The sequence below is a fragment of the Rhinatrema bivittatum genome, chromosome 1, assembly GCF_901001135.1.
Source record: "Rhinatrema bivittatum chromosome 1, aRhiBiv1.1, whole genome shotgun sequence".
In the NCBI taxonomy this organism is placed as follows: Eukaryota; Metazoa; Chordata; class Amphibia; order Gymnophiona; family Rhinatrematidae; genus Rhinatrema; species Rhinatrema bivittatum.
In genome coordinates, this window is record NC_042615.1 from 754,738,839 (window position 1) to 754,759,247 (window position 20,409).

General features: G+C 44.5%; 1 protein-coding gene across 1 annotated transcript in view; it reads right to left on the reverse strand.

The window, feature by feature from the left end:
• Positions 1–20,409, reverse strand: part of LOC115076912 (sperm flagellar protein 2-like) — a 347,966-nt gene that overhangs the window by 67,104 nt on the left and 260,453 nt on the right. The window contains exons 10-12 of the mRNA XM_029578930.1: positions 19,996–20,102; positions 13,979–14,161; positions 4,220–4,312 (exon numbers count right to left, since the gene is read on the reverse strand). Coding sequence (XP_029434790.1) covers positions 4,220–4,312; positions 13,979–14,161; positions 19,996–20,102 — 383 coding nt within the window. The remainder of the gene's footprint in view (positions 1–4,219; positions 4,313–13,978; positions 14,162–19,995; positions 20,103–20,409) is intronic.

Below are 20,409 nucleotides of genomic sequence, written 5' to 3' on the forward strand. Positions count from 1 at the left end.
GGTTAATCCCATGCTTATCAGTTTCCCAAACTGTAAAAGTTGAGGCCCTCGTTGGTTGCTGTCTAAATCCAAAGAGCAAATCCAGAGAGCAAATGTTGGAGTTGCATCAAAATTATCCAGGCTTATTAGTTACCCCCATGCACGCTTTATTTGTTTCCTTTAGTACTTGGCCATAGAAGCAGTCCTGTGCTTTTCCCCTTATGTCTGCATATCAGTATACCAGACCATGGAAGTCAGGGCCCTCAGTTGTCTTCTGAATCCAATTCCTCTTTTCCCCTGCTGTCTAAGTGGGGAGCAATGTTGCTGTTGCATTAAAAGCATCAAAGCATTATGGCTGAGGGTAGTAATCTCCATGCATTATGGCTGAGGGTAGTAACCGCTGTACCCGCAAGTTACCCCCCCTGCATGCTTATCTCATTTTCATCCTTTAGCCTTTAGAGATCCACAGTGTTTATCCCATGCCCCTTTGAATTCTTTGACTGTTCTCTTCTTCACCACCTCCTGTGGAAGGGCTTTCCACCACCCTTTCTGTGAAGAAATATTTCCTGACGTTGGTTCTGAGTTGTCCCCCTGGACAAATTACCCTGTTAATTATCTGGTTAACTCTGATAGTCAAAGTTAGCCGGCTATGTCTGGTTGAGCCAAAGAGCTGTCCTAAAGTTAGCTGGATAAGGTTAGCCAGCTCTATTCAATAGCTTGGCTGCTCTGTTGAATATATCTCCAAAACTGGCTTGATGCACTCTTTACCTAGCTGATAGCAGCTAGGTAGAAAGCTAGGTAGAGAGCTAGGTAGAGAGCTAGGTACCTAGCTGATAGCAGCTAGGTAGAGAGTGCATCAAGCTAGGTCGAGAGTACAATGTACAAATCTCATATTTGTATACCTTTCCTCACTCCAAATCACATCAAAGCTTCTCTGATGTGTACTATGCTGTTCTACATCTGACTGTGCATGTAAAACTGCCCCCAAACCCTAGACCACCACCAAAACATCAACTCGAGTTACCAGTTGATCCTCCTACAGTGGTGTAAATAGTTGACTTATATAAAAGCCTTCTAAAGAGTCTCTCTCTCTCTCTCTCACCTAAAAGTGAAGATATTATGGGGCAGATTTTAAAAAAGTACTCGCGCGCGAACAAAAGTACGCCGGATTTTAAAAGATACGCACGTAGCCGCGCGTATCTTTTAAAATCCAGGGTTGGCGTGCGCAAGGCTGCGCAAAATCGGCAGCCTGCGCATGCCAAGCCGTGCAGCCTGCCTCCATTCCCTCCGAGGCCGCTCCGAAATCAGAGTAGCCTCGGAGGGAACTTTCTTTCCGGCGCCCCCTACCTTCACTTTCCTTCCCCTAACTAACCCGCCCCTCCGGCCCTAACTAATTCCCCCCTACCTTTATTTCAAAAGTTACGCCTGCCACTTGCGCGCGCCAGCGCGCCATGTTCCGGTCTGGGGGCTGGTCTGGAGGCCGCATCCATGCCCCTGGAACTCCACTGGGCCAGCACCAAGCCCACGGCCCTGCCCCTGGAACGCCCCCCCATGACGCGTCGGCTGCGACACGCCCCCCCCCCCCCCCAGGAAAGCCCCAGGACTTACACGCATCCCGGGGCTTGCATGCGCTGCCGAGCCTATGCAACATAGGCTTGGCGCACGCAGGGGGTGGAAGGAGCAGCTTTTCGGGGGTTACGCGCGTACCCCTTTGAAAATCTGCCCCTATGAGTGTGATAAATTTAATGTACATAGCAGTCTCTCAAAACTTTCCCTAACCACACCTCTTTTTTATCACAGGCAATATTTATGCGAAATTTATAGCAAAATGATACGGTGACTGAATATGGACCTCAATACTATTTATTTATTTATTTGTTTTTCTATACCGATGTTCATAGGGCATATCACACCGGTTTACAGCGTAACAGAGGAGCCTATTGATGTAGACTTCTTGTTTTACATTGAAACATTGTAACATTTTAGGTTAAGCTTTGTAATATTTTACATTGAGCTTTTGTACCATTTTTACATTGAGCTTTGTAACATTTTTACATTGAACTTTGTAGCATTTTGTATTGGACTTTATAAAAAATACTTGCATTGAATTGCACATAATATTGCATTGAACTTTGTGGCATGGGTATTGATTGGTCTGTGAGGAGACCTTATGTATTATATTAGTATCTAGTGTAGTAAGAAATCTTGGGTTTTGGGTGTTGGGTGGTGGTTGGGTATGCTTTTTTTGAAGAGCCATGTTTTGAGGTTCTTTTTGAATGACTGGGTTGTGGAGTTGAGTCTGAGTTGGGGTGGTAGGCTGTTCCAGAGTGTTGGGCCTACCCAGTGGCGTAGCCAGAATTGATTTTTTGGGTGGGCACAAGGTTAACATGGGTGGGCTGTAGGCATGCAGGTCTACTAGTTGTTTTTTTACTGATAAATAATGCCAAATTATGCAGCATAGCATTCACATCTACGCCTAAGTATGAGGTTTACTTAATGATACAAACATAATTCACGGTGATTTGTGGTACTTTAGCCTTCTTATTATTACGATTTTATACACGGCTCCTACCTGTCCATAAATTTTGAGAGAGCGGTTGTGTTGCTTATATTTAAATTGCTAACATCTCAAAATATAGATATATATTTTTACCTTTGTTGTCTGATCTTTGTATTTTTCTAATCAGTTGGTCCTGGTCTCTTTTTCCCATTTTTTCCCTTATAGGTCATTTCCTAATTCCTTTTCAGTGTCTTTCTTCTATTACTGTCTTCTTCCCTTCCACACACACACACACACACATGCTTTCTCTCACAGACTCCCTCTCACACACTCAAGCTCTCACTCTCATATGCTCTCCCCCCCCCCCCCCCAAGCTCACATTCAAGTTCTCACTTTCTCACCCCTCCCCAGGCTTATATTCTTATGCACACACAGACGCACATCCAGGCACCCATTCTCACCCACACACATAAACCCAGACTCCCATTCTCACCCACAAACCCATGCTCCCAGTCTCACCCACACATATTCAAGCTCCCATTCTCATCCATACATATACACATTTAAGGTACTATTCTCACCCACACATACACACATTCAAGCACCCATTCTTATCCACATATTCAAGCTTCCATTCTCACCCACCCACACAAACCCAGGCTCTCATTCTCACCCATATATACACACATTCAAGCTCCCATTCTCACCCACCCACAAACCCAGGCTCCCATTCTCAACCACACATACACACATTCGAGCTCCCATTCACCCACATATTCAAGCTTCCATTCTCACCCACATACACACCCAGGCTCCAGTTTTCACCCACACACACTCCCATTCTCATCCACACATATACATTCAAGCACGTGCACAGCTTCCGCTTTCTCCCCCAGAGCAGGAAGATCAGCCGCCTCTCCTGCTGCCACCGGACTCCTGCTATCTTCGGGCGTCCGAACTTCCTGTCGGGGGGGGGGGGGGAGCGGAAGCGCAGCGCACAACGTCCGCTTCCTCCCCCCCCCCCCCCCAAGCAGGAAGATCGGCGGACCATAAGGCCCGACGCCCGAAGATAGCAGGAGGCCGGTGGCAGCAGGAGAGGCAGCTGATCTTCCTGCTTTGGGGGAGAAAGCGGAAGCTGTGCGCGGCGCTTCCGCTCCCCCAAACAGGAAGTTCGGCGGGCCCGAAGATAGCAGGAGAACGGGTGGCAGCAGGAGAGGCAGCTGATCTTCCTGCTTTGGGGGAGGAAGCGGAAGCTGCCCGCGGCGCTTCCGTTCCCCCCCCTCAACAGGAAGACCGGTTGGCCATACGGCCGCAGCAGCGCTTCCCCATGTGTGCCGTGATGGCGCGCGAGGCGTGGGTTCTCTTGTTCGCTGTCGCGGGGATGGGATCCCGCGACAGCCTTGCAGTTCCGGTGCCAGTTGGGTGGGCCTGGGTCTAAGTTGGGTGGGCACCTGCCCACCCAGGCCCACCCGTGGCTACGCCACTGGGCCTACCACTGTTAGGGATCGTTCCCTTGTTAAGGTTAGGTGGGCCATTTTTGGTGATGGTGTAAAAGGTTACAAAATACAGCCTGCAATACAATGCAATGCAATACAATGCTGAAACAAACTAGAAGACAAGACTCTGCGCTTGATTTGTCATAGGATTTTCTCATAAGCATAGAAGGGGAGGAAATGTTTCATAAATCAAGCCCCTTTGATTAAAATTTAGGGTGTTTTAAAACCATGATTTAACAGTTACCTTTATAAGATGTTCCAGTCTATTAAAAGGCAAAGGCTCTGCAGGATTTTCTGGAACATCAATCTCAATGTTGGATGTAAACCACAGCTCAACCTACAAAGAAAACCACTTGTTATTCATTTTAATCCCATTAAAGTTGGACTGAAGATTTACTTATATCCTTTCACAATTTAAAGAAAGTATGACCATTATTTTATTCACTTATTTTATTTAGCAATTAATGCTTATGCCACATGATCTTCGAATTTACAAACCAACCATTTAAGATCTCTGAACAAAAACCTATTAGATATTCCATAAGTATGCCTAGCACGTTTAAAAACTACAAGAAACAGAGCATTCTCATAGCTGGCCCACAAATATAGAACTCATTACCTACACTGCGTCGTCAAATTTCAAACCCAAAAGAATTCAAGAAATCATTAAAAACCTATCTTTTCTCAAAAGCATTTGCCATCTCAGATACAGGTCTAATGTAACCTTAACACATCCATCATTTTTCATTTTGTACTCCAAAGTCATGTGGAACTAATCTTCTTTTTAATCTCGTTTGTAAAGTTTAAAGTAAGTTATTATTTTAAAATTTTCCTTTATAACTTTTAATCACTATTATAATTCAAGATTGTATTTTTCTATTTTTTTTTCATTTTTGTTTGCTTATTAACATTGTACACCATTTTGATCAATATTTTATTGTTAGATGGTATATAAATAATTTTAAATTAATAAATAAATATTCTATATCAATTTTATACTTGGAATTTTTATGAAATTTTTTTAGGTGCCCATTTTTGCTTGCTGCAACTAGTGACTTATTGCTACACTATGATACATTTTCTTCCAGTAAGATGAGTCAGTAAGGTTTCAAAAAAGAACTTAATAGTGAGTTGTTAAAAAACTGCCATTTAAAACTGAAAGACAAAAAAAGGATACGATCTCAAGTAAAGAAAAGGTCATTCAAAGCAAAAAAATAATCTGATGAAAGGATTTTAACCACCACAATGCATGCTATTGTGTTAGGTTTAACCACAATGAATCGAGTATAGTGCAATTATATATAAGGATCCTTGAACGTGAAATAAGACTTCAGTCAATGTGGTAGGTGCCAAGCAATGCAAATGTTTAATAGGCAATTGTGTAGAAGTGGAACAAACACCAGTTCCCCGACATGAACTGTGTCTCCCCACTACATCTGCGTCGTGAGGGACAAGAGCCAAAATTATTGGCAAAGCTTGGTGTCTCCAGATAACATGTGCCAGAGTGGAAAAGCTCAAAATACTAAAGGTTGTCCCCAGGGTCTCACGAACATTAATTAGAGACTTCAAAAAATCAAGAAAACCTGCAGGGTAAACAACTAGAGACTTTAACACCAGCACAACCTGCTCTCTTCAAAGGGGCACTATCAGCTGGATGAGAACTAGGGTAGTGTCTCCGGGCTAGCTTATCTTTGATGAGAAGCTTCAAATACGTCACTCTCCATGAACTTTACAACCAAAGATTGGACAGAATCAATTTTCCCTCCTACAAGCATGTACAATATTTAAGGCTCAAATTATTCAAACAGTACTGGCAAAACACTCAGTCAGTCTGCCACCACATTTTCCGTCCAAGCCAGGTATAAGGTCCAGAGTAACATGCCCCGGGACTGGGCCCAGAACCAAATCTGGACAGCCTCCTGACACAGGAGGAATAAAACTGTACCTCTCTGCTTGTTGATATACTACATCACCACTTGGTTGTCAGTCTGTATCAGGACTGCCTGGTTGGACAAGTGATCTCGGAATGCCCAGAGCGAGTACCTGATCGCCCGAAGCTCCAGGAAGTTGATCTGTTATAGAGTTTCCTGAGCAGAACACAGACCTTGCATGTGGAGGCCATCCAGATGCGCACCCCATCCCAAGATGAAAGCATCCGTGGTAAGCACAACCTGGATTGGGGTGGGGGGTCTGAAAGGGAACCCCCTGCTCCAGATTGGGCAGACTCTCCCACCACTACAGGGAGGTCCAGAAAGGTGGCATGACTTGAATGTGTACACTGAGGTTCTGGGTGGCTTGCTGCTGCTGAGACCGCAGGGTCCACTGAGCCTCCACATACGTAAGCGAGCCAAAGGAGTAACATGGACAGATGCGGCCATGAGATCCAGCAAGCAAAGAGGAGCCTGGTCAACACCTGTCAGCTTCAGCAGACTAGACTTGCCAGAGATGCCAAGGCAAGCACCTGATCGCGAGGAAGAAAGACCCGGGCCTGTGACGTTTGCAGGTGGGCACCGATGGAGAAGGTACAGAGAAGGGCTACCAAAATGATAAGGGGAATGGAACAGCTCCCCTATGAGGAAAGACTAAAGAGGTTAGGACTTTTCAGCTTGGAGAAGAGACGGCTGAGGGGGGATATGATAGAGATGCTTAAAATCATGAGAGGTATAGAATGGGTAGATGTGAATCGGTTATTTACTCTTTCGGATAATAGAAAGACTAGGGGGCACTCCATGAAGTTAGCATGGGGCACATTTAAACTAATCGGAGAAAGTTCTTTTTTACTCAACGCACAATTAAACTCTGGAATTTGTTGCCAGAGGATGTGGTTAGTGCAGTTAGTATAGCTGTGTTTAAAAAAGGATTGGATAAGTTCTTGGAGGTGAAGTCCATTACCTGCTATTAAGTTCACTTAGGGGCGGATTTTCAGAGCCCTGCTCGCGTAAATCCGCCCAAAACCGGGCGGATTTACGCGAGCAGGGCCCTGCGCGCCGGTGAGCCTATTTTACATAGGCTCACCGGCGCGCGCAGAACCCCGGGACTCGCGTAAGTCCCGGGGTTTTCGGAGTGGGCGTGTCGGGAGGCGTGTCGGGGGGCGGGGCCGGAGCGCGCGGCGTTGCGGCAGCGTTTTGGGGGCGGGTACGGGGGCGTGGCTACGGCCCGGGGCGGTCCGGGGGCGTGGCCGCGCCCTCCGTACCCGCCCCCAGGTCGCGGCCCGGCGCGCAGGAGTCCCGCTCGCGCGCGGGGATTTACGCCTCCCTCCGGAAGGCGTAAATCCCCCGACAAAGGTAGGATGGGGGTTTAGACAGGGCCGGGCGGGTGGGTTAGGTAGGGGAAGGTGAAGGGAGGGCAAAGGAAAGTTCCCTTCTAGGCCGCTCCGATTTCGGAGCGGCCTAGGAGGGAACGGGGGTAGGCTGCGCGGCTCGGCGCGCGCAGGCTATACGAAATCGATAGCCTTGCGCGCGCCGATCCAGGATTTTAGCCGATACGCGCGACTACGCGCGTATCTACTAAAATCCAGCGTACTTTTGTTTGCGCCTGGAGCGCAAACAAAAGTAGGCTATTCGCGCTCGTCTGAAAATCTACCCCTTAGAGAATAGCCACTGCCATTAGCAATGGTAACATGGAATAGACTTAGTTTTTGGGTACTTGCCAGGTTCTTATGGCCTGGATTGGCCATTGTTGGAAACAGGATGCTGGGCTTGAAGGACCCTTGGTCTGACCCAGTATGGCATTTTCTTATCTTCTTATGTTCTTATGATACAGGCCAACTACACGAATGGGGGTGAGATGGGTCTTCGGGTAGTTGATGAGAAACCAGAGGGATTCCAGCACCTGAATGGTCAAGCATAGGGAGTGAAGTGCCCCCTCCTGTGTGGTGCTCTTGACCAGCCAATCTTCCAAGAATGGGAACATGTGCTCCCCCAGCCAGCGGAGGTGCACACCCACTACTGCCAGCATTTGTTGAAGACCCATGGGGCTGAAGCCAGGCCAAACGGCAACACCCTGTACTGGAAGTGGCTGTCGCCCACAAGGAACCATAAATACTTTCTGTGACCAGGGAAGATCTCGATGTGGGTATATGCATCTTTGAGGCCGAGGGAGCACAGCCAGTTCCCTCTTTGCAATGGGGAATCAGAGTGCCCAGTGAGACCATCTTGAAGTTTTCTCTTAGCAAATATTTGTTCAAGGCCCTCAGACCCTATATAGGGTGGAGCCCTCTGTTCTCTTTAGAATCAGGAGTAGAATCCCTGTCCTTACTGATGAAGAGGTATGGGTTCTACTGCTCCGGACAATACAAAGGCAGAGAGCTCCGTCCAGAGAATTTCCTGATTCAGGGACTGGCCCCATGATGGGCAGCGGGTAGAGTCCACGAGAATACCAAGGAAGTTCAACCAATACCCTCGATGAATGGTAGACAGGACCCACTGGTCTGAGGTGACCTGTGGCCAGCGGTCCTGAAAGGATCACAACGGACCCCCGACCGGGGGCTCTAGTGTCGAGGGTACGGTTACGGAGTTTATGTTCCCTTGTAGCCAGTCAAAACCTTGTAGTGAGGCTTTGCTGGGGTGCCGGCTGAGGTCTGGGGGTTCCGCTGCTGTATAGAGCGACTCCTAGAACCCACTCTTGGCGTACGGGCACGCGAGGCCAGAGGGTAATATTTCCTCTGACGATAGAAGGAACTTCTGCTGCACCGATGTGAGGATTTCCTGGTGGAAGACGGGGGATCAAATGTACTGGCTGAGAGACATTGGAGGGTCTCATTGTGATCCTTCAACTGGGCCACAGCATCTCTCACCTTGTCCTCGAACAAATTCTCGCTAGTAGAGGACAAGCTCGCAAGCTTCTCTTGGACTTCTGACCGGAGATTTGATGCTCAGGGCCACATCATTCTCCGAGCACTGATGCCCGCCACCACCACCCTAGCTGCTGTTTCAAACAAATCATAGGTGGAGCGCACCTCATGTTTGCCACACTCCAAGCCTTGCTGGGTGACTGCCAAGAAAGCTTCCTGCTAATGCTGGGGAAGGCGCTCTGACAACTCTTGAAATTGCTTCCAGAGGTTACGAGTTATTGGGTCATGTACAGCTGGTAGGAAGCAATCCGGGCGATCAGCATAGCGCCCTAGTACACCTTCCTGCCTAAGGCATCCAATGCCCGGTGCTCCCAACCCAGTGGTGCAGAAGCGTAGGTGCGGGAATACTTTGCCTTCTTGAAGGCCGACTCTACCACCACTGACTGATACAGGAGCCTGTCAAAACCCAAGGCTTGCTGTACCAAGTAGACCGTATCCACTTTCCAATTTACCAGAGGCACTGAGATGGAGTGTTCCCAAAAGAGTAACTCCTTAAAGATATCATGGATATGAACAGCTACTATCTCCTTTGGGGCATCAATGAACTGAAAACATTCAGCATTTTGTGATGGGCATCCTCCTCTGTTAGGAGGTGGAAAGGAATGGCCTCTGCCATAGCGTGCACAAGACCCACAAAGGTTAGATCCTCAGGTGGGGACTGGCACCTCTCATCTAGAGGGGATGGGTCTGAGGGAAGATCCCCTGAGCCATCAGAAGAAGACTCCAAGGTATTATCCCCCCAAGGATCATATGGGGCTTCCTCCTCACTGAAGTCCCCTGAGGACCCTTGTGGAGGACCCCTGGCCAAGCTCCTTGGTTTTGGCACTAAAGGCACTGGTGGCACGAGGGCTTTGCAGGCACTGGTGGCACCGAGGGCACTGATGGCACCAATGAAATCGATGGCATCAAGGGCCCCAAGGTCCACAAGGAACTGGGGATTGGATCAGGCAAAACTGGGTGTGGCACCAGAATCTCCGACGGTGCCCCCAGCTGCGATACATCATCCTCTTCAGAGGAACCCAGAATGGGAATGATTCTGGAGGGAGGAGGACCCAGTAGACGCTGGGGTATCAAGGGTCCCTGGGCGCTGGTAGCTGCTGTGTGGGCAAGATGGACAGGAGGATGTCAAGGCACTCCAGCAGCAGTGTCAGCATCACAGAAGTGGGCTCTGACACCAGGGGAGTTCAATGCCTGAAGGGCTTGGAGCACCATCCGTTGCATCCTGAGGTCCAGCTCTGCCTGAAAAAGACAGCACAGGCACAGGAGGAGGAGGAGGAGAAAAAGGCGTCACTGGGACTTTCTCAGAGCCCTAAGGAAGCTTGGTGCCCAGCAACAATATTGGTGGGGAACGCCTGGGACTCCTGGGTACAATAGAGTTTGATGCTTCCTCTCACTTTGGGATCACTTTGGGGGCATCTGTTATAGTTCTCCGTGAGGAGTAGCAATCTGTTCTGGATTTGCTAGGGAGTTAGCAATCTGTAATAAATCTGCTGTTAGTTAGACTGTGGAGTAAGCAATCTGTTATATCTGTTAAGAAAGCTGGGCGTAGATGGGAGAAGCAATCTGAATGAATGGCTCCTAAGAAGGAGGAGTCAGCTATCTTGTAGTGTCTTCAGATTCTGTTATATTCCGCTATGCTGGTAGTTAGCAAACTGTTATGAATCTGAGATAGTAGTGGTGAATCCCTGGGCCGGTGGCAGATGACCATGCCCCCGGGAGAATGTCCCGAGAGGGACCACCGGCTAGGCTTGAGTATGGAGACAGACACACATTAGTTCTTTTATTAAACAGGTTTTGGAAACCACCAGAGGTGGCAGTAGTGAGCTGATATGCCCAGCAGGGCTGTAGTCCCTCAGGCACTGGAACCGCGATCCAGGATGGCTGAGCTGTTGAGAAACTGAAGAAAGTGAGTAGGTAGAGTAGACAAGGTTCATGAACAGAACTAGATGACAAAACTCACATAAGGTCTCAAGAAAGCTCAGGAGCTGGAAAGGTTTAGACCCTCGAGGAGCAAGTACCTGGTTCCAGGGAAGGCTCTGAGAGAGCGATGGTAACTCACAATTGTTTGTAGCAGCGATAGCTTCCAGGCAGTAGAGAATCTTCAGAATGTCCAGGAACATGGGCCCTCGAGGAACGAGTATTGGTTCCTATCTGTAATCTGAAAGTAAAGAAAAGAGCGAGGCCCCTGAGGAGCGGGTACCTCTGGTAAGTCCGAGGAGGCAGAGTAGCTTGGGAGTAAAGCCGAAGCAATCCCCTTGCTAACTCAGTTAGATAGCGATTTAGAGACCTTTAAATATTGGAAGCGGATGACGTCATCTCAGGGGGATGCCCCTGAGGTTCGCACCCTTGCTGATACTTCAATCAGAGCACGCGCGCGCATCCTAGGTCATCAGGCAACATGGCGGATCTGCAACATTGCGGATCTGCAACATTGAGCCTGTCCGGGGACGCTGGAGGGATATGGCATGGAGACGCCATGGCAGCCAGCCGTCCATCAGACCCGGAGGGAGTCGCCACAGAGGTAAAGAAGGTGGAGTGAGGGCGTCGAACAGCGACGGACGCAACAGCATCATGGTGGTCACCAGTGCTGACCTGAGTCTGGAACCGAGCAATGACAGTGACTTGTGATGCTTCCGAGGTTGCTTGGCCTGGTCTTTCCCAGGCACCAAGGAGGGAGACGATCCCGATGTCCTGGAATGCAACGATGCCAATGAGGGCTTATCTCCGGCCCCTCTTTCCATTGGTTCCCCCTGGCCCTTGGGCGTTGATGTACCTGACACCAGAGTCGAAGGATCAGGCTTTCTAGATCCGAAGAGCTTTTCCATCTTGTCTAAACGGGACTGAAGACCCTTGGGGGTCATTTGACATAAAGACGACACCCCCAGATGTTGTGCAAAGCCCCCAGGCAGAGGATACAGACCTCATGCAGACCCGTAATAGACATGGTCCAAGGGCACTGGAGGCATTGGTGAAACCCCAACGACACCATGAAAAAGAGCCAGAGAGTGGTTGATGACTGGGGGCCACAGAAAAGTGATACTGTCAAGAATCGACCGCAAAGAATGAAAAACTTACCACGCTGCCCTAGAGAAGCACCAACGGGGAAGAAGGGAGACCCAGCGCAGATAAGTAGCATAAACAACTGGGAAAAACTGAAGAGAGCAGAGCTCCACAACTGCGAGGCGAAAGCTGCGTGGAAAAGACGAGACTGAAGGGGAACCCCGCATGGATGCATGGATAGTGACATGCTGGGCATGTTCACTGTAGTTTTCCATGCCTTGCTTCATCTGATGATGTCACCCATGTGTGAGGACTACCATCCTGCTTGTCTTAGGAGAAACAAAGAAAATCCTATGCTTTTTTTTTTTTTGCAGGAAGGAGAGATCATGGAATAAGAGAAAGAACCAAAAAAGTAGAAGGAAAACAAAAAGATGGTGGTGGTAGTGGTGACAACTCATGCAATTGTGGATAATTTTAAAAGCCATTTACATGCATAAAATTGGTTTTATGTGAGTAAATGCTGATTACAAAATTGGCTGGGGCTCAATGCATGACAAAATCAGCCGGGGCCTTCAGCATAGATCCCTGGGACATTTCACTATTTAACTGTCTCCATTTGGAAAATTAACAATTTAATAGTACTCTGTTTCCTATTTTTTAATCAGTTTCCCATCAACAATAGGAAATTGCTTCCCATCCCATGACTTTATATTTCCTCAGAAATCTCTCATGAGGTATTTTGCCAAATATTTTCTGAAAATTGAGGTATACAATGTCAACCAGCACTCTTTCATTTTCATGTTTATTTACACCTTCAAAAAATTATAATAGATTAGGAAGACCTGACTTTCCTTAACTAAATCTATGTTGGCTCTTATCCATAGCTTTCCATAAATTCTGTGATTTTGTTCTTAACCATATCTTCCATCATTTTGCCCAACACTGACATCAGGCTCACCAATCTGTAGTTTCCTATGTTACCCCTCATGGCCTGGCTGGGCTGTCCCAGACCTTGCAAAGTGGACTAGTCCCAGCGCTGAGGCTCAGCCTGAGGCCTGGTCCTGGGGCCAAAGCCTAGGTCTTGGCACACAGACCCAAGCCTGGCACCAGGGCCTGGCCCTGAGACCTGGTCTGGTCGCCGAGTCCTAAGCCTAGCTCAGGAGCTTGGTCCTGAGACTGGGTTCTGTCACTGAAGCATAGGCCCATGCCTCCTGATGTATTCTTCATGTTCAGGCACTTCAAAATTAATGCCATCAGCTTGGAAGATGGTGCCAGAGTGACGTCAGTGCAGTACCTTATTCTGGAGCGGTCGGCGTCATTTTTAAAGTGCTGGGATATGAAGAAGATGTCAGAAGACCTAGGCAAAGGCCTTGTTGATGGAACCAGGACACAGGGCTGGGCCCCTGCACTAGGCTTAGGCACAAAATTATTTCGCTTGGCTACACCTGAAGGCTAGGATCAAGCCACTGCGCCAGCCCAGCTCAGGCCTAGGCCTCAATGCCAGATCCGGCACTGAGGCCTGGTCCCGCTGGAGGCTCATTTTTCTTTGTTTTTTAAATGAAATGAATAATAAAATTCCCAAAAAGTTTTGAATATTTTCATAGGAGGCTATTTTCTGTTCATTTCATTCAGAATGAACTGGAAATGGCTCCATTCATTGCTGTTTTTGCATTAGTTAAAAATTAATGCAGATTCCTAATATGAAATACTCTCTGAGTGATTAGAGATTTGCCCTGAATACTGACTGTTCTGTTGACTGTCTATTTAATGAAATATTACTAAGGTATATATTTGGTATGGAACAACTTGTTTGATATGTATCAGTTTTCATTTTCTATGTTGATTCTCCATTTATGGGAATTATATTAGTTGGATGTGAATGTTTTGGAGGTTACCTTCTTGTATATTAGGTCATTCATCTGCTTTGAAGTGGCTGCCCAGTAACAAAAGATAGAATATTCATACAAAATTACATTAAATATATTCATGAATTAAATTTGTGCCACATAAAGAACAGGGTAACTTACCTGGAAAAGTCAAATTTGCAGAGAGGTGTCCATAAAAATATGAAAAATTTATCAAGGAGGACCAGTGGTATTTTAAAATGTAAGTATAAAGATAACTAAACCCAAAAATCATAAAAATACAAACCTGGTCATAGTCGTCTTGAATAAAAGTGCCTTCTCCTGCCTTATCTATTGCCTTAAAACTCTTCAGTAATTTAAGCAGATCATTCAAAGATGGATATGGCCAAGGCTGTGCAGCTGCTAATAAGAACTTCCGCCAGTCAATAACATCGGAATTGAATGTCAATGTGGATGCCAGCTCTTGTAACTATAGAAAATAGTAAATGGTTCTAAAATCACATTGACAGCATAAGCACACTTGCGGTGTAAGTAATAGAAAAATGTTAGCATGTGTGTTGCTAAAAATGTAGAAGGCAAATTTCAAAGTGATTTACATAGGTAAAAAACATTTTACCCAAGTTAATCAGCTACCTGAAAGTTGTCCTCTCTCAATTTGGATAAAATTTCGTGCATTGCGCAACAACACAAGCACTTTTAGTCGCATTGAGAAGAGGCATTCCTAGGGGCGTATTTAGGACAGCAGAAATCTAACCATTTAAAAAGCAGGTGCAAACGTCCATGCCAACTTTGTACCCCTAGCAATTTTCAAAGTGAAAATCCTCCCTTTGAAAACTGATGTAAAACCCACAGATAAAAAGTACCCATGGACTTTGTACCAATTGGGCAGGTTGAAAATTTCCCTCTTAATGTGCATGCTAAAATACCTCTCAGGTTGTGTAACTAAATTTTAGCATGTAGGTGGTAAAAAATTGAACCAAACAAACAATAAGGAGTATAATATCGCCACAATACAAATATAAAAATATGAATAAATTGGTAAAGTGCAACTAAAAAAATATTAAACATGATTTCATATTGTAAATTAATGGCATCAAACATGGAGCTTCAATTTGCTAAGTTTACAATGAAGCAAAACCACCCCTTGTCATCAGTTAAAAAATGTCAATGAATAAACTTGACTTTAATGCTTTAAACTGTGATAGCACTGGTCAGTCCTGGACACACAAAATTTTAAGATCAAAAATACTTAGCTGGAATAACACAAAAATCCATGCCCATGCAGATTCCGACACTGTTTTGTTCTTAACTGCTTCAGGGGACTCATGGAAAAAGACTAACACTATGAAAAATGCTGAAACCAGCTTTAAAATGGAACTTTTATGATGTTAGCAAACTAAGACCATCATGTGGAAAATATCCACCAATCCAACTATCCCAAACTGACATGTTAATCTTGTTTGAAACAATTAAAGAAAAACAGACCAGTCAATATTGCTAGTCATACCATATGGCTAAACAGTATTTGGCCAATTAATCCATTGCAGTTTCTTCTGTAAAAGATGCTGATTTAAATCACCTCCCCATATGGAGAGAAAAATTAAGACCAACATACCCCACCTTCGGGAGTCACATGTGTGTTGAAATTCAATGGCTAACCATCAGAGCCTCAAGTCTCTGAATAAGCAGCTGGGATGCTTTATCATTTGATGCCTAAACAGCCTCACTGTATTACCCACAAACAAAAAAGGACATGGGCATTGCACAAATAATATGACTCCTTAAGAATGAAAAAAAACATTCAAAAGTCAGTGGCACAGGAAGAAGATCTTTAAAATATTATGTAGATCCTGAAACAACATGTGGACATACAGAATAGCATGCATATATCACGAAGCTAACACCCTGTGAGCAATGGATTCATCAGTTAAATTTTGTTTGGCTGCGTGGTATGAAGTTTGTTAAGAACATAAGAAATTGCCATGCTGGGTCAGACCAAGGGTCCATCAAGCCCAGCATCCTGTTTCCAACAGAGGCCAAACCAGGCCACAAGAACCTAGCAAATACCCAAACACTAAGAAAATCCCATGCCACTGATGCAATTAATAGCAGTGGCTATTCTCTGATTATTAGCCGTTAATGGACTTCTCCTCCAAGAACTTATCCAAACATTTTTTGAACCCAGCCACACTAACTTCACTAACCACATCCTCTGGCAACAAATTCCAGAGCTTTATTGTGCGTTGAGTGAAAAAGAATTTTCTCCGATTAGTCTTAAATGTGCTACTTGCTAACTTCATGGAATGCCCCCTAGTCCTTCTATTATTCGAAAGTGTAAATAACTGATTCACGTCTACCCGTTCAAGACCTCTCATGATCTTAAAGACCTCTATCATATCCCTCCTCAGCCGTCTCTTCTCCAAGCTGAACAGCCCTAACCTCTTCAGCCTTTCCTCATAGGGGAGCTGTTCCATCCCCTTTATCATTTTGGTTGCCCTTCTCTGTACCTTCTCCATTGCAACTATATCTTTTTTGAGATGCAGCGACCAGAATTGTACACAGTATTCCAGATGTGGTCTCATCATGGAGCGATATAGAGGCATTATGACATTTTCCGTTTTATTAACCATTCCCTTCCTAATAATTCCTAACATTCTGTTTGCTTTTTTGACTGCTGCAGCACACTGAGCCGACAATTTTAAAGTATTATCCACTATGATGCCTAGATCTTTTTCCTGGGTGGTAGCTCCTAATATGGAACCTAACATCGTGTAGCTACAAGCAAGGGTTATTTTTCCCTATATGCAACACCTTGCACTTGTCCACATTAAAGTTCATCTGCCATTTGGATGCCCAATCTTCCAGTCTTGCAAGGTCCTCCTGTAATGTATCACAATCCGCTTGTGCTTTAACTACTCTGAATAATTTTCTATCATCCGCAAATTTGATAACCTCACTCATCGAGTTCTTTTCCAGATCATTTATATATATATATTGAAAGGCACCAGTCCAAGTACAGATCCCTGAGGCACTCCACTGTTTACCCTTTTCCACTGAGAACACTGACCATTTAATCCTACTCTGTTTCCTGTCTTTTAACCAGTTTGTAATCCACGAAAGGACATCGCCTCCTATCCCATGACTTTTTAGTTTTCTTCGAAGCCTCTCACTGACATTTTTGAACTGGCATATGACAAACTGAAGTGCCACATTTGATGCCACTAATTTACAATATGAAATGATGTTTTTAAAGATTTTTTTCAGTTTAAGTTTACCCATATACCCATATTTTAGTGGTAAAAAATTTGGTGGTACATACCAGACTAGTATGATTATGCTATTACTGTGCATGCTAAACCCATCAAACTGCAGCTTTTGTGCACTAACATCTGTGATCTAAATAGCATATACATATTAAACTGAGAATGGGCATTCCCCTTTTCCTCATGACTCAGACTCCTTGATACAAGCCTAACACATAGAGCTACTTATCAGTGTTGAGAGCAGAAGCAGGAGAACTTCCCGATCCCAAAAGAAGGAGATAAAAGAGGAACAGAGAACTCTAGGAGAGATCAAACCAGGTGTGATAGTATATTTCTTCCCATCTGTCTTCTGTGTCAGTATGAGTCTTGAAAGAGCATAGTGAAAGGATGTGGCCGGTGAGAGAAAAAAGCACAGAAGGGGACAACCTGAAGCCTTCAAAGCTAATTTTTCAAAATGAAACTCCATGTAGAGTTTCCTTTTGAAAATTCAGGTTAGCCAAATTGTACGTACAAAACATATTAGCCAGGGTTGGCCAACTCCGGGCTTCAATAGCCACAAACAGGTCTGGTTTCCAGGATAACCACAATAAATATGCATGAAATATATTTGCATAAAAGACAGGCAGTGCATTCAAATCTACCTCATGCATATTCATTGTGGATATCCTGAAAACGAGACCTATTTGCTGCTCTTGAGTACCAGAGTTGGCCACCCCTGGTATTAGCAGACTTTGTTACCTGCTTTCAAAATTAAATCTCCAATATTTTAACTTCCTTGCCTCAAGCTTACCCCTTTTGAATGCAGTTACATTGGATGGGGTGGGGTGGGGGAGGGAGACATTTTAAATGGGGCAATCTAGTCAGGTTACTCATTGCCTCAGAAAACTGCTCTCTCTGTACATAGTCCTCTTAAAGAGATAATGATTATTTCTTTTACTTTGCATCTACGTCTGTCAGATTTCTTTCCTTACACTTTCATTTGAATTGTTAGGTAGCTACTATGCCTAGCCTCCAGTATTTTCAACTCGCCAACTCTTCTATGCATAGTGCAGATTGATAAAATGCTGCAGTTTTCTGTGAGTAATTGTGGGCAATCTGCAAGAAGCTCATAGTAAAAGCGTTTCTTATAGGAACTCATAGATTATCCATGGGACCCTGCTGATTTTTAGGAGTCAAACACAAAAGAGAGAATTCTGTTATATCGAGGAGCTTAAATCTATTTTGTATACAATAACTGTTATATAGTGCCTCTTGCTACTTATGGCTTTGATGAAGCCCCTTTGAAGTGCTAGGGCTTTCTAATCATAGGTCATGTATACAGAAGTTCAGTTTATATATTCTCCATATAGGAGCTATTATGCACTTATCTCATCTCTGAATAATCATCCACAATACAGCGATGCATCATCCGTTCGACACTGCAATGTTTCGGAGTTGGGTTACTCCTTTTTCAGGGAGCTTCAAAACTGGGACTGCGGTGGATTGATCTATGCAACAAGAAAGAAATAGCTCTTTAAAATGCATTGTTGCTTATGATTTGAATGTGGCTGCAATTCGGAAAGGAACACTTACTTGGTTTCAAAAGTGCGGTCAGTTGACTAACAGGTTCAAACCGCTGTATGCGCGGCAAAAAAGTCATTAGGACATTATATGCTGAACCACATTTATGAGAGATATTGCAATGTTTGTCCATTAAATGAGTATTGTACTTACTTCTAAGGTGCTGCAAGCTACCTATTGAAGTGTGTCCCTGTCACTGACAAATAGCTGCGTTCTGAGCGCCATTTTTAAAGGGAATCCCACCGGCTGAATGTGTTGACAGCTGGAAGTTACGTACATGGATCTTGCCAAATATGGGTGAGTGACGCGTTCAATAGCGGCCATCTTTAAAGGACCGCTAAATGCAGGAAAGTCCTTGTGTTTCATATGAGGGAATACCACGCTATTTTTTTCATTGACTTTTGTTGCAGCGCATACAGCGGTTTGAACCTGTTAGTCAACTGACCACACTTTTGAAACCAAGTAAGTGTTCCTTTCTGAACTGCAGCCACATTCAAATCATAAGCAACAACGCATTTTAAAGGGCTTTTTCTTACTTGTTGCATAGATCAATCCATCGCAGTCCCAATTTTGAAGCTCCCTGAAGAAGGAGTAACCCAACTCCGAAACACTGCAATGTCGGACGGATGACGCATCACTGCATTGTGGATGATTATTCAGAGATGAGATAAGTGCATAATAGCTCCTATACAGAGAATATATAAACTGAACTTCTGTATTAATGCCCTATGATTAAAAAGCCCTAGCGCTTCAAAAGGCTTCATCAAAGCCATAAGTAGCAAGAGGCACTATATGACGGTCATTGTATACAAAATGGATATAAGCTCCTTGATATAGCAGAATTCTCTCTTTTGTGTTTAATTCATTTTTTCTTGCTATAATTTGGGTATTTATTTATTTTGATTTTTAGGAGTCTGCACTATTTATTTATTTATTTGATATATGTATTATATATTTATATTCAAAATCTATAAATATAGCACAATCATAATATTAAATACAATAAACATAAATAACATAAAAATGCCAGCTTTCAATTAAGCAGTACAACTAACTATCCCCATTAGAAAACTCACAAACCAACATTCAAACTGTACAGAAAACAACAACCCAACGGCACACCAGAAAGTGACAGCTAGATGAGTCTGTATCTTTCTCAGCCACTTCAGAAAGAGTGTCACTTCAGCAGCACTTCCATAGACCCACAGATTTTGGCAACCCCATAAACAAGAGCCTGGGCCAAATTCTTGGCCTTCTGACAAACGAAAAACATTAACATACTCACTTATTGTGGGAGTTGTGACAAACCTGACAGATACATTATTATCCTGCATAGATATTGTAAGTAAACTGACCAAATCATACCTGCCTGGAGAGTTATCATCCAGTTTGTAGTGCTCTTATTTGATTGACATCACTAGCAGACTACTAGATAAGTGAGAAAAAGGCATTGATAGCCTGGATGGTTATATAGATTTACCTGTGAATATGACAGATGCATCCATAAGTCTGGAAGGGTGTCTGCTCCAAGGTTCAATGTTGTCAAGTCAAATAAAATGTCAATGAATGCTTTACTTGATATAAAAGCTGTTTTAAAAATAAAAATTTTTTTTTTAACAATAATGAACACAATTTCACTAAGAGTGCTATATTTGCTAAATTAGAAAATAAAAATGATGAACTGATAATGAAAGAATCTATTTTCACTTTTAAGTCTTGATTCACTAAGAGCTAAATATTTATAGAAACATAGAAACATAGAAATGACGGCAGAAGAAGACCAAACGGCCCATCCAGTCTGCCCCGCAAGCTTTCACACTTATTTTTCTCATACTTATCTGTTACTCTGACCGCTGAGGTCAGGGCCCTTATTGGTAACTGTTTGGTTCTAATT